This window comes from Staurois parvus, unplaced genomic scaffold (assembly GCF_062004578.1).
Source record: "Staurois parvus isolate SC_StPar_1 unplaced genomic scaffold, SC_StPar_1.0 ptg000243l, whole genome shotgun sequence".
NCBI classification, from domain to species: Eukaryota; Metazoa; Chordata; class Amphibia; order Anura; family Ranidae; genus Staurois; species Staurois parvus.
In genome coordinates this window covers 294,524-309,352 of record NW_028318039.1, presented here as the reverse complement: position 1 = coordinate 309,352, position 14,829 = coordinate 294,524, and the positions used below count along the sequence as shown (strand labels likewise).

The 14,829-nt window shown below is 41.2% G+C and overlaps 1 protein-coding gene across 2 annotated transcripts in view; it reads right to left on the bottom strand.

Moving 5' to 3' along the window:
- PIBF1 (progesterone immunomodulatory binding factor 1) overlaps positions 1 to 14,829 on the bottom strand; it is a 230,838-nt gene that overhangs the window by 188,204 nt on the left and 27,805 nt on the right. For both annotated transcript variants that reach the window (XM_089680363.1, XM_089680364.1), the window contains exon 4: positions 9,528 to 9,726. In XM_089680363.1, the coding sequence (XP_089536489.1) occupies positions 9,528 to 9,726 (199 nt within the window). The remainder of the gene's footprint in view (positions 1 to 9,527; positions 9,727 to 14,829) is intronic.

Below are 14,829 nucleotides of genomic sequence, written 5' to 3'. Positions count from 1 at the left end.
AAAAATATAAAGTGTAATATAGTGACTCAAAAAAAAATATATTATATAATAAAAACATTTTCCATACTAAAGTGTCCAAATAATATTACATAAAAAGGAAAGTCCTTTCTCCCATTGGTTTGTGAAAAAAAGAATGAATATCCACACGAAATAATGCTTCCACCAATCACCAGTGAGAAAACAACATCAACCGCACTCACCAGATGATGTATTGCGCCTTTTAGGATGTTTAGGAATCCTAAACCCCCTTTAATATTCCACTGCTTACACATCTCATAACAGAGACCTCACAGCCTGGTTAAGCAAGGGATGACAGTATCAAATCCAAAAATGGCCGCTTGGAACACACCGCTCGGCGTGCGTTCCACTCACCGGAAGTGATGCAGGACGTCAGACCGGAAGTGTGTCGACGCGTTTCGCCCCACCCACAGGGCGTTCTCAAGACACCACACAAATGCTACCAGGCTATAGGGTAGTCAATATGAAGCAAACTGTGATAAAATGTTCATTGTTGGAAGAAACTAGAATAGTACTTACCACAGTAATTTACTATAAAGTAATATTTCTACCAAATACTAAATTCATGATACGGTTTACAAAATGAGCTAAAGTATGCTGTTCTTAATAAAATACATACTACTTTTTTTTTTAAAAACTGCAAACAGAGAAGTGGCCATTTTTCAGAATAGGAGAATTTCATATTTACATTGCAAAATGTGAGCCCATTAAAACCTTTAATATGTTAAAAGTAGATTTAATAACACCATCGGTATGATCACTGTAATGTGAGCTCCCCCCTGTGGTTATTTACAGCAGTCATTAGCCCAGGGGTTCACAAGCTTTATTATTTTTGCTTGTCACTACATAAGAACAGAATTTTAACAAGTGAGCAATTTTAATTTAACATACCCACTAATAGATTAGATAAACAACTTTGTCTGCACTTATTTTAATGCGCATATTCATTCTATGCCTATGGGATGAGGACTGCTGCCACAGTTTGCTTTGTCCATTTAAAGTGGATCTGTATGCAAACAGGAAAATAGCAGAGAGATTGCAATCTACGGGAAAAAAAGATACAAACTAAAGACTGCTTGCCTTTTTTTTTTCTGAAAATCATCTATGTCTTGAAAGAGTGGATGATGTGAAGACCTGCATCTGTAAAAAACTCCACCAAGCTATTGGAGTGATCCCCAGCATATCAGAGGGCTCACATTATTTAGTACCAGTTTCACACTCATTTACTACCAGTGCTGTAAAAAACAAAAAAAAAAAACTAACACATCCAAATAAACAAGTGGATCTGTTACTAAGTAGTGAACATGATGCTGCAAACCCAGATTTTGTTTTTTTTAAGCGTAAAACTTTAAATTGGTTCTAAAGGTGTAAGGTTTTGTTTCCTTAACCACTTAAATATCAGGCACTTTTACCCCCTATCTGCCAATTTTCACCTTTCAGCGCTTTCGCACTTTGAATGACAATTGCGCAGTCATGAAACCCAAACTACGTACCCAAACTAAATTTTTTTCACACAAATACAGCATTCTTTTGGTGGTATTTAATCACCGAGTTTGTTTATTTTTTGCTAAATAAATGAAAAAAGACAGAAAATATTGAAAAGAATATGTTTTCTTCATTTGCTATAAAATTTTGAAAATAAATAATTGTTCTTCAAAAATTTAGGCCAAAATGCATTCTGCTACAGTTAGTTATAGAGTCCACAAACTATGGGATACATATCTGAAAATCGATCAATCCCGATGGCCTCATTTCTTGAGGCTCATAAATGTAAGGACAGTACTGATATCTCCCAAATAACCCTTTCTGGAAAGTAGATAGTCCAAAGTATTTAGTAAGAGGCAGGGTGAGTTTTTTTGAAGATGTAATTTTTTGTCTATTTTTGGAAGAAAAAAAAAAAAAAAAAAAAAAAGGTATATCACACACAAAGACACATACGCACGCACATACATTCTGTTTACATTGTTGTGATTAACTACAGCTTATCACCTGGTACAGATGGGCTGTGATTGGCCCTCTCTGTACCATGTGACCAATCACAGCTAACAACACAATTGTAACAATGAATGGCATGAATCAAAGCCATTCATTGCTTACAATTGTCATGTGATCTGCTGTGATTGGCCACAGCAATCACATGGCACCGACAGCAGGCCTGTACACTGATCAGTCATATGCTTTGTCCATTGAACACAGCCAGTGACCAGTTGGGCACTTGTTCCCTTTTTTTTTTTTTAAATACGTAGGAGACACTGCCCTCAGGTGTTCCTATGTAGATATGCCGGGTGGCACTTTTTTCATTGCAAATAATGTCTAACCAACCATGTCAGTTCTGTATAAACGTTTTACTTTACGTTATTTTTGCTAGGCAGGACTGGAGGTGGATCTCAGGCCGCGGGTGTGATTCTGCTCATGGGGTGGGCCCGTGAGCGGCCTCACTCCTCCGGTAATTTTGGGGTTTCCCTCTTTTTTTTCTTCTGTTTGGCTCTGGTTGGCTGAGATCCTTATTGCCTTACAAGTTTCTTATAGACCACTTATACGTGGGTGTATTAGCCTAAGCTGTTTGCTTAGTATTTCCCTGTTTTTTTACTACTGTCGAGTTGTTCCAGGTGGACTATTGTGTCCCCCTCCGAGCTGGCTAGTGGTCTGGATTGTTGTCCGCTACCCAGCCTCTTTGTGGGTATTTCTCCCACAGTTGATTATTACGATGTTTGTACTAATCTTACGGTTTCACATGCATATTGCTTGTATACCAGATGGTTTCTTGTTTTCTTCCTTTTTCACCTCCTTTTCTTTGTCCCTTGTCTTGTGTATTTTGTGTTTTTATTAAATTTTTTTCAGGGCTCTCGGGGATCGTGGAGGATCTGACCTTTTTTCCTTCCAATCACTATGTCGTTGAACTGGTTATCTCTGAATGTTCAGGGGATGAACTCACCGCAAAAACGGGTAAAGATATTTAAGTTTCTCTGGGCCCGCCCTGTTGACATTGCTTGTCTGCAGGAAACTCATTTCTCAACTACTTCTGCCCCAAAATATTTTGATGCACGCTATCTTCAGATATTTCAGGCTACTGGCCCTACTAAACAAAGGGGAATTCTAGTTGCTTTTCACAGCAAAACTCTGTTTGTCTGTGTGAAGCATATTGCTGACCCCAGTGGCAGATATCTTTTACTACAGGGCACGATTCAGGGCATAGATGTCACCATAATGCCCTACTATGCTCCCAATGTCAACCCTGGACCCTTTTTTATCACATATCTGTTCCCTTTTGGCTATTCATTAACGGGGTACCCTTTTGATGTCAGGGGATTCCAATTATTATTATTATTAGTATTAAATCCCTCACTAGATAAATATCCTGCAGAGAATTCTACCTCTTCCGCATCAGCTAAATCCTTTATGCGTACATTAAGTACCCATGACCTGGTAGACCTATGGCGTGAATTCCACCCCCGGGGGAAAGACTATACTTACCACTCTCACCCTCACCATTCTCATTCCAGAATTGACCATGCTTTTGTATTACGCAAACATCTCCCTTTAGTTCGCTCCGTCTCTATCCTCACGGTTCCTTGGTCTGATCATGACCCCATTTTGGTGGTTTGTCGATCTCTTCTCTGTAAGCCTGCCTACTCTTATTGGATAATGAATGACTCCCTGCTTTTGCTGAGGGAGAATCAGGCAGAACTACAGCACAAATCCCAAGAATATTTTCAGCTAAACTCGGGTTCTGTCTCTTCTTCAGTGACGTTATGGGAAGCTTACAAGGCTGTTCTTAGGTGACATTTTATTCATATAGCTTCGAGGCGGAAGAGGGATAGACAGCATAAACAGTGTCAGCTGGAATCAAAGTTAGCTTCCGCGTCGGCTCAATTTAAGCAGGTACCCACCCCATCGAACCGTAGATTGCTAGATCAGGCCCGCTTAGAATTGGATCTTCGTTTGACGGATGAGGCTGAGCGCTCCTTACGTTGGACACGCCAGAAGTGGTATAGTAAAGAAAATAAACCAGACTCCATGTTGGCCCGTAGATTACGCTCTTTTGTACATTATCCCAAGCCGATTTCTCTGCACACTCATCAGAATGCTCTCACAAGTAATCCTGTAGAGGTATTGGAGGAGTTCCGGCATAGACTTGCCAGACTTTATACGGATCCTACGCGGGCTGACCCTCAGTCAATTTATGACTTTTTATCCTGTTTGTCCTTGCCTACTTTGACTCAAGCTCATAAGGACTTGATGGACCGTGATATCCAAATATCAGAAGTTCTGCAATCCATAGCAGATCTGAAGCCAGGCAAATGCCCAAGTCCAGATGGATACACGGCTTTATATTACAAGAAATTGGCCAATGTGCTTGCCCCTCACCTTGCTGCCATGTTCAACGCAGTGAAGGGAGGTTCAAACTTTTCCCCTGACTCTTTGACCGCTAATGTGGTTATGATCCCTAAACCGGATCGAGATCATTCCTCTTGGGCAAATTATAGGCCTATTTCTCTTATTAACATTGATATGAAAATCCTCACTAAGATCTTAGCCACTCGATTCAATTCTTTCCTTTCTCCTCTGATAAAAAAAGACCAGGTGGGTTTTGTCCCCCACAGACAAGCCGGAGATGCCATCAGACGTATTTTACAATTACAACATTTGGCCCATACTCATAAAATTGATATGATGCTTCTATCTTTAGATATCAACAAGGCCTTTGACACTTTGTCCTGGCCTTATCTCTTATCATTCCTTCACCATTTTGGCTTTGGTCCCTCGTTCCTACGTTGGATCTCTTCGCTATATACATCCCCTCAAGCAAAACTCAAATATTATGGATTTGAGTCCTCCACGTTACCGATTGGCAGGGGAAATAGACAAGGGTGTCCACTTTCTCCTATACTATTTATTTTGGCCTTGGAACCGTTGGCAGAAGCCATTCGTATGCATCCTGATAGTAAGGGAATGGAAGTAGCTGGCTCTCAGCATAAGTTATCTCTGTTTGCAGATGATATATTGTTGTCAATCACGAACCCGGGGGTTACTTTGCCAAATCTACTCGCAGTTTTGGATTCTTTTGCAGCTCTTTCGGGTCTTCATGTCAATCCTGCCAAATCTAAAGCTATGTCAATTACTCTCTCACCATCACATTTGGCTACTTTGAAACATTCATTCCCTTTTCAATGGCTCTTGGCCCTGCCATATTTAGGAATTAAGCTCACCCCGACTTACGAAGGACTTTACCGGGCTAACTTCCCCGCTGTCTTTCATGAACTGACCGAGATGTTGTCCTCCTGCTCTCACTACCCGTTTTCTTGGTTTGGTAGAATCAATGCGATCCGTATGACCTATCTCCCCAAATTTTTGTATGTGTCTTACCAGTACCTGTTCCTTCACATATATTGCGTATTCATCAGCGAGAACTCCGGTCTTTCATTTGGAGTTCTTCTCTACCCAGAATTAGTAAACATATCTTATTTGCACGTAAGAAGGAGGGTGGGTTATCTATTCCAAATCTCCAGTCCTATTATCTGGCGGCTAATATTGCCCCCTTAGCTCATCTCCATGCATCTCACCATTTCCCCTTGTGGGCTACTGTAGACTTGTTGGATTCCCATCCGATACCACTCTCTTCTTTGCCATGGCTTCATTTTACTCATCGCCCCTCTTCCCTCAGTCCGATGCTGACGGTAACGCTTCGGCTTTGGGATTCTATTAAATATTCAGCTGGCCTCATTTCTGCCCAACTACCGTTATTACGTTTGCTACATAACCCGTTATTCCCTCCAGGTCGTGATAATCCTGGACAGTTTGCCTGGTGGCAAGCACATGGCTTCTATGATATACATTCGATGCCATCTCCTACTCAAATACTCACCTTTGAAACTCTGCGCTCCTCTCATGATATCCCATTGCGGGAACACTTTGGCTATCTTCAACTTTGTCACTTTATTAATACACTAATACGGACGCACCCGGGACCCTATAGGCTGTCCCCCTTTGAAAGCCAGTGTAGGCATAGACCCCATGCTCCGAGCCTAATCTCTTTGGTCCATTCTTCTATTATTTCTTATAGAACTCCTCCGGTCCGTTCCTATCATCAGCGTTGGCAGTCGGAACTCGGGGGTACTTTGGATCAACAGGATTGGCGGACCATGACCCAAGCATTATCTAAATGTTCTAGGAATGTTATTCTAGAAAATGCTTATAAGATTCTTTATCGATGGTATTACACGCCTGCTCGTCTGGCCCGTTTTATCCCTACATATTCTCTGACTTGTTTTCGGGGTTGTCAACAGTTGGGTACTATGGTTCACATCTGGTGGACTTGCCCTAAGGTTTGCAGATTGTGATCAGAGTCTATGTCCTCCTCCGCACTATGTTTCACACAGACATTAAGCGCAACCCATATGAAGCGCTTCTATTTAAACCATTGGTGGGCCTTCTCTGTCCCGATCGGCATCTGGCATCACACCTATTTATGGCTACCAAACTGACAATCACGAGGGCTTGGAAGACTCCCCTCCTCAGCATTGAGGCTGTCAAAAACCGGATGAACTTCATAATGGTTAACGAAAAACTGACAGCTATACTGTTGGACACCCATACAAAATTCCTGCAGATATGGCATCCCTGGCTTGATATAGCCCAACCATCGAGATTCAACCAGTCTCTTCTGTCGATATAAGTATTGAGTCTGTTGCGATCGCCCTAGAGCCCTTTTGTGCTTGTTTTTGGATTTGTTTTTGTCCTCGTCTCCTTACTTACTGTCCTTCCCTGTTCTCTTGTCTAATCTATTCTCATGCTGCTTGTACTGATTGTGATTATTGCTATGAGTACCGCACCTACAACACTAAATCCGCAAACTGGACTCCACCGTGTGCCCAGGGTTTGGAATACCTATCTACATTTGGAGAGATTTCATACCTTTTCCGTTCTCTGTACGCTGATACAGTGACAATTTTTCTTAGAGTTTATATTGTCATTAATCTCTAAATGTTTACGCATTGTTTTTTCCCTTTTTTTTTTTTTAATTATTATACATGGTACTTAAACATTCAGTATATGTCTATATCTCTACAAGTACATGTTCTGTAACACCAAATACTGTGTATGTCTCATTTCTATTGGTCAATGCATATGTTTTTTGACTGATTCTTTGCTTCTATCCATTCTATAATAAAAATCTTTGTAAAAGAACACAGCCAGCGACAGATCACGGCCGCATGCGAAGGCTCCTTCCAGGAGGGCAGCATACAACGTCCACCTGGAACAACAAAAGTCCCATCCCCCATCAAATTGCTATAGGCCAGGCTGGAAGTGGTTAATGTATTCCCTGTATTAAGGCAGAAAACTCTGAGTGCAGCTCCCCCTAATCCCCCTAAATGCATACCTGAGCCCCACCTAATGCAGCGCTGTGCCTGAAAACAGAGGCTCTCTCTCTCTCCTCACTGGAGATCAAGGCAGCAGTGGGAGCCATTGGCTCCTGCTGCTGTCAATCACAGCCAGTGAGATGAGAGTGGAGTCAGGCCGAGCAGTGCTGTGTGTGTCAACAAGTGCCCCCATAGCAAGCAGCTTGCTTTGGGGGCACTCAGATGGAGGAAGAAGCTGCCAGTGAGGAACCATAGAAGAGAAAAATCAAGGCTGCTCTGTGCAAAACCACTGCACAGAACAGGTACTATAAGTATGCCATGCTTATTAGGGATGCATTAATACCAATTTAAGACAGAGTACCAATACTTTTTCTCAAGTACTTGCTGATACCAATTACAGATACCTATTTTTAGAATAGCCAACATTCTTTTGTTTACATGATAGCTGTCAGTGGGGAATCCCGTGTACAGCTAGCCAGCATTCTTTTATATACATTTCTGCTGTCAGCCGTATTGTGTTCGAGCCATTTCTGCATTGAGTTTTGCATTGTGTTTTTGCACTTGTGTTTTTGATGCATTTTGGGTTTTTTTTCATTTTTTTTTCATTTTTCTTGTTGCTAGGCAAATTTAAAAAGCAAAATGCATCAGGACCAAAAAAAGAAACAAAAAAATGCAATACATGCTTTTCTGCGTTTCCATTAAAGTATATAGAACCAAAAAACGCAACTTTATGCATTCAAAAAAGTCCCTGACCCTTTCCAAAAAAAAGCACCTGGTGAAAATGCACAGGTGTGAACATGTCCCATAGGAAATCATGTTAAATGGACTGCACTGAGTTTCTGCAAAACGCACAATGCTGCAGAAAACGCTGTGAACCTAGGGTAATACATATCGTACACCCAGATAGATGCCCATACACACCGTACACCCAGATAGCAAATGTCTACAGACACATAGTAAGCAGATGCTCATACAGACACATAGCAGGGTGAGAGATGTCAGCAGACAGGGAAGACTTACTGTCTTCCTCTGTTCTCCTTCCTCAGTAACAAATGGTGGGAATATCAGACAGCATACTCATTGGAGGGAGACACCACAACCCTCTACAATGGGATTTGTTCCGAGCTGTGGAAGCCACCATGACAGAGAAATAAGCCGGCTCCTCCTCCATTATTCCCACAGCCAGATATGACCTCACATCCATCATTCCCAGCATGGAGCTTTGGAAAGAGGTGGGGAGGAGACATTGCAGTATAAGCCTTTGGCTCCTTTGCTCTCCAGGCACTCAGCAATAGCACCATCACTACATCACCGCCTATAGACCGGCCAAGCCTTCATGTAACAGCCTGGAGCGGTTAGCCGACATCACTTCTGGTAACAGTTTTAGGTATTGGAGCATTAGCACGAGTACTGATACCGATACGTACAAATGCCTAATGTTTAATTATTTAAAAAAAAAAAAAAGATTATTTTAGAATCACTTTAACAGAATTTTCACTTTGAAGAAGAAAAATGTGAAAAAACTGTCAAGGTCACAGCAGCTGATGCTCCAAGGAGCGGTCTCCAATCCAGCCAACCTATCGAAGTAAATGGAGTAAAGTGGCTATTAGCCTGCTTATGCAGCTGTCTAGGGCTGACTGGTGTAGAATCCAGATCTCAAGCTGGCCATAGATGGATCGAAATGCACCGCTGAATTTTTATCCATCTATGGTCGTAGCCATTCCAGAGAAGTTGATCTACCGACTTCTCTCAAACCAGATTGTTGGAAAAATTTTCTTCTCTCGAACCGGCTTGTTGAAAAATTTTCCTTTGAGTGCTGCAGCCAATTGGCTGCAGTGCTAATTAGTGTATTATGACAATGAAGGAGTCCCCGCTGTCAGAATATGATAAAGTGAAGAGGATTCTTACATCAACCACAGTAGTGTGGATGGGGTAATCTGTTCAGTTTTTGCTTGTGAACACTGGAAATTCCTTGAAATTTTGCATTTGAAGAGGAAGAAATGTTTCTCAAGGAATATCAAGCACAGTGCACACTTTCTTTTACTCAATTCTTTAGCATAACGTCTACTACAAAAAAAATTGCTCATGTTAAAGAAATAAAAAGATTAAGGTCCAGATAACAGTGTATATACACATAAAAACACTCACAGACACATATTCAGGGATAGAGAGCTGATCCTCTGCTATAGCTTTCAGGCCTTCGTACATTTCCTGCGTCAGTTCCAGGTCACGTAAACTACGACGTATGTCCCCTGTTCGCTCTCTTAATTGGCGGTTTGTCTCTTCAGATTGCTTAAGCCTTTGCAAAATGGTTTCCATTTCCTTTTTCTTTATTTCTTGATCCCTCCTATTGACAGAAAGTTATTTATTTCAATTCTAGGATGAGACATGCACTCATAAAAAAAATATATAATACATCAGGCTCCACATCATTAGCTGTAAGGAGTGAGGAATCTTACTAAATTCAAAATTCATGGACTGCAGAGTTATGTGCATAAAGATATCTGAATATACAATATTCTTTTACAATAGGCATGGATCCAAGTGTACAGGTCAGTTACGCATTATTTTTAAAGCACATTTTATTACCACTAAAAACTGAAACTAGTGGGGAAAAAAAAAAAAAAATCACTGTTCTACCAAAATGCAATAATGTCTGTATAAAATGTGGTCAGGAATGACCACATCCTTAAAAAAAATAAATAAATAAAAAAAAAAGGGAAGGAATCACGATCCCAGAACTTTCCCAAGGTAAACCACACAGTAAAAAAAAAAAAAAAAAAAAAAAAGTAATAGTAGAACTCTAGCACATCAACTCATGTTCACCTAGCATAGGGGCAACTTTGTATCTCAGAAAATGTTTTACTAAACCATGTTATGGGCCCACTTGGACACTATAGTGACACTAAACAATATCTGTATTCTTGAAAAATAATCCATAGGCATGCACTATTTATTACCCTGTAATCGATTGAATTATTATTATACAGGATTTATATAGCGCCGACGGTTTGCTCAGCGCTTTACATTATAGTGGGAGACAATACAGTAACAATACAGTTCAATACAAGAGGGAATTGAGGGCCCTGCTCCTTGGAGCTTACAATCTAGGAGGGAGGGGCGAGTGGTACAATGGGTAAAACTGTGGGGGATGGAGTAGTTGGAAGCTTAGAGGATTCCAGTATTAGCAGAGGGCGGGATAGGCTTCCCTGAAGAGATAGGTTTTCAATGATTGCCTAAAGGTAAGTAGAGTAGGTGATAGTCTGATAGATTGGGGTAGGGAGTTCCAGAGGTTGGGTGACGCCCTGGAGAAGTCTTGGAGATTAGCATGGGAGGAGATAAGGGAGCTAGAGAATAGGAGGTCTTGCGAGGAGCGGAGTGTACGGTTTGGGTTATATTTAGAGATAAGATTGGATATGTAAATTGGGGCAGTGTTGTAGATGGCTATGTCATAGTTAGTGTTTTGAATTTTATCCGTTGGGCAACTGGGAGCCAGTGGAGGGATTGGCAGAGAGGGGTGGTAGATACAGAGCAGTTAGTGAGGTGGATAAATCTGGCAGCAGCGTTCATGATAGACTGAAGGGGGGATAGCCTGCGTTGCGGTAGGCCAATGAGGAGGGAGTTACAATATTCGAGGCGTGATATGACAAGGGAGTGAATAAGTTGCTTAGTGGTTTCCGGTGTTAGGAACGATCGTATCTTGGAGATGTTGCGGAGGTGAAGTCTACATGATTTTGTCAGCGATTGGATCTGGGGCTGGAAAAACAGATGGGAGTCTAGGATTACACCTAGTACCCTGGCGTGAGGGGATGGACGAATGATTGTGTTATCGATATTTATGGTGAAGTCAGTGGAGGTGGCATGGGCAGGGGGGGAATACTAGGAGCTCAGTTTTGGAAAGGTTGAGTTTGAGGAAGTGGAGTGACATCCATGCCGATATGTCACTTAGTAGGCTAGTGATGCGGGTGGAGACTGAAGGGGTGAGGTGAGGGGTCGACAGATAGATTTGTGTGTCATCAGCATAGAGATGGTAATTGAAGCCGTGGAAGTTTATCAAGTGACCAAGGGAGGAGGTGTAGATGGAGAAGAGAAGGGGTCCAAGGACAGAACCTTGAGGGACCCCTACAGAGAGAGGGAGTGAAGAGGAGGTGGCAGTGTTATAGGTAACACTGAAGGAGTGCTGCAATAGATAGGAGGAGAACCAGGAGAGAGCGGAGTTTGAGGCCCCTGTTGCTGACGCAGTGGCTGGGGGTGTACACACGCCACAGTGCTTTGCTTTGCAGCCGCGACAGGATTCATACCCCCTGTTGCACTCTGCAGACGGTCAAGTGAATGTGCTGCAACCGCCCTACAAACGTGCAAAATGCTGGAGTGAAAACAGGTATTGAGGAGGTGATACAAAGCCTTCTTACTTCCTGTCTATTGCTGTCTGAAGAGCCATCTGAAGTTTAAAACTAGGCCTTACTGTGGTTTTCTGACTCCTTATAACATTCTTCACATGCCCTAACACCTCTATTTTTCCAAAACCTCAATTTGAGTAGTGCAAGTTCATTATGGTCATGTGCACTGCTCTATGCACACTACACATCCTATAGTCCCTAGTTGATTTTGGAAGCAAGCAAAAAGAGGGTGGCTATATATAGTGGGACCATAGAGAACAAATGTTGCCACCTTCTAATAGGAAGTGAAATTAGCAATTGAAAAAAAATAAGTGTAACTTTTTTGTTTACTTTTCTGTATTAACAATTGCAGGTCAGATAGAATTGTGCCTTTCAAATGTGTAAAAGGTGTTCTAGAAGGATGTCCATAACTGCATTCTATGTAAAGAACAGCCAACTGTCTGCCTGCAGGACTCTAGGTGCACTTCGTCACAATGCACCACATTGACTAAAAGTGTCTGAATTGTGCTAATGCCTACAACTGTACAGAACAGTGTTTCATTTCAATTGCACTGCATGATGTACGTGAAAGAGCTCTTTTTTTCAACTGTAGAGGCAGAATAAAACATTGGCATTGAGTCTCTAGAGTTGTAATTTGGCCAGAATCCAGAACTGTGGAAAAGCTTATTTTAAAATCTGTTACTTAAACAGCACTAAAAATTGGAAAGGAAAAATTAAAAATATGTCATCATAGTAATCTTCATATAGCTTAATTTAGGAGTCAAAGAAGCAACAACCTTAGCAGGCTAGCCCTCACGTCTCCTTGCCTGACCACTGACCTAAGTTTATCACAGGGTACCAAGGATATCATAGTCTTCCCATGTTAACTGAAAATGTAATCTTGTCCTGGGGGCTGAAGCCATCTACGGCCTTTGTGACAGTTTCTAGGTCTTTGATTATCGTTGCAAATTAGTTGCCGAAGGTTTTCTGCAGAACTGCTTAAGGTAACTAGTAATAGCCTAAAGGCATCAGTAACTGAAGGTGACAGGTGCATATGTGAGTGCTTTTCTTCTTTGTTTAATTCATTTATGGCATAGCATATCGCTCTAAATTATGCAAAGGCTCCTAAATAATACATACCATATCTACAACGTAAGGGTGCATCCACACCTTTAACACACATTTGCAAGTAAGTTTTAGGTAGATGTAATGTGCTGTGGTATGCTATTATTCCATGTGACAGTGAGATGTACATTTTTGATTGTAAGCTCTCATGAACAGGGCCCTCCTAACTTTCTTGAATTGTACTATAACTGTGCTTTTTCTCTTTATTTTTTAATCCACCATGCAATCTGTTGGCGTTATATAAATCCTGTATTCTTATAATAATAAACCCCAGTACGAGGCTTTCCCTTCTACCTGGGCCATGTTAGGGAAATTTACCTTAACTTACACAATGGTTTCAGCAGACAGAAAATGAGGGAAACAGTAATAAAAACTAAAACACGTCCAACAATGTAAACAACATTTCTGCAATCCACACTGTGAATATGAGATTGGATTCAATCAAAAGAATGGTATATAAATTTGCCAAGTTTTAAAATGTGCATTAAAATGTATGAATATTCACACAGAGGTATGAATGCACCCTTAACCCCTTCCTGCACCTGATCTGTATAAAAATGTTCACCAGCACAATGCCCCATGCTGGGGATACATTTTCTCCTTTGATAGACACAAATAAACCTTAATCTGCAGTGCGTTGTGTTTAATGCCGTAAATGGATTACAGTATTTAAAAAAAAAAAAAAAAGGATTAAAACAAATTGTTTTAATGTTTGTCAACTAATAAAACAACAAAAACAAAGTTTTTATTTAGAGTGTAGCAAATAAAAGTCTTGTTGGAATGCATTGGTTAACTTGACAATAGTTCTACAACTAATTTGAACATCTAAAAAATGTTTTTTAGACATCATGCACATAGACATTTTACAGGATTTTTACACTGCTCAAAAAAAAAAAAAAAAAAAAGGAACATGGCATCAAGTTAATTAAACTCCTGGGATATTGATCTGGTCAGTTAAGTAGCAGAGGGGTTGTTAATCAGTTTCAGCTGCTTTGGTGTTAATGAAATTAACAACAGGTGCACTAGATGGACAACAATGAGATAATCCCCAAAGCAGGAATGGTTTTACAGGTGGAGGCCACTGACATTTACCCTACTTGTCTTTTCTGACTGTTTTTCACTAGTTTTACATTTGGCTAGGGTCAGTGTCACTACTGGTAGCATGAGGCGATACCTGGACCCTACAGAGGTTGCAGAGGCAGTCCAAGCCATGGAGAACGTTATGCTGCCTGTAACATCATTCAGCATGACCGTTTTGGTGGTGGGTTCATGATGGTATGAGGAGGTATATCCATGGAGAGAAGCACAGACCTCTACAGGCTAGACAATGGCACCCTGACTGCCATTAGGTAATGGGATGAAATCCTTGGACCCATTGTCAAAGCATATGCTAGTGCAGTGGGTCCTGGGTTCCTCCTGGTGTATAAATACTGTATAATAATAATAATAACAACAACGTGGCAAGAGTATGCAGGCAGTTCCTGGAGGATGAAGGAATTGATACCACTGAATTACCCCCACGCTCGCCTGACCTAAATCCAATAGACCACCTCTGGGATATCATGTTTCAGTCCTTCTGACACCGCCAGGTGGCACCTTAGACTAAGCCAGAAGCTCAGTGATGCCCTGGTCCAGATCTGGGAGTAAATACCCCAGAACACCATCCGTCATCTCATTAGGAGCATACCTCGACGTCAGGCATGCATACAAGCACATGGGGGTCATACAAACTACTGAGTACCATTTTGAGTTGCTGCAATGAAATTTCAGCAAAATGAACTAGCCTGCTGCATAATTTTTTCACTTTGATTTTCAGGGTGTCTTTGAATTCAGTCCTCTGTAGGTTGACCATTTTCATCAAATGATGGAGCATCCTTACATTTCTAACATATTACCCAGTCCATATCAGTATGGATATCCAGCATGATATTTTTCTCCATTGAGAT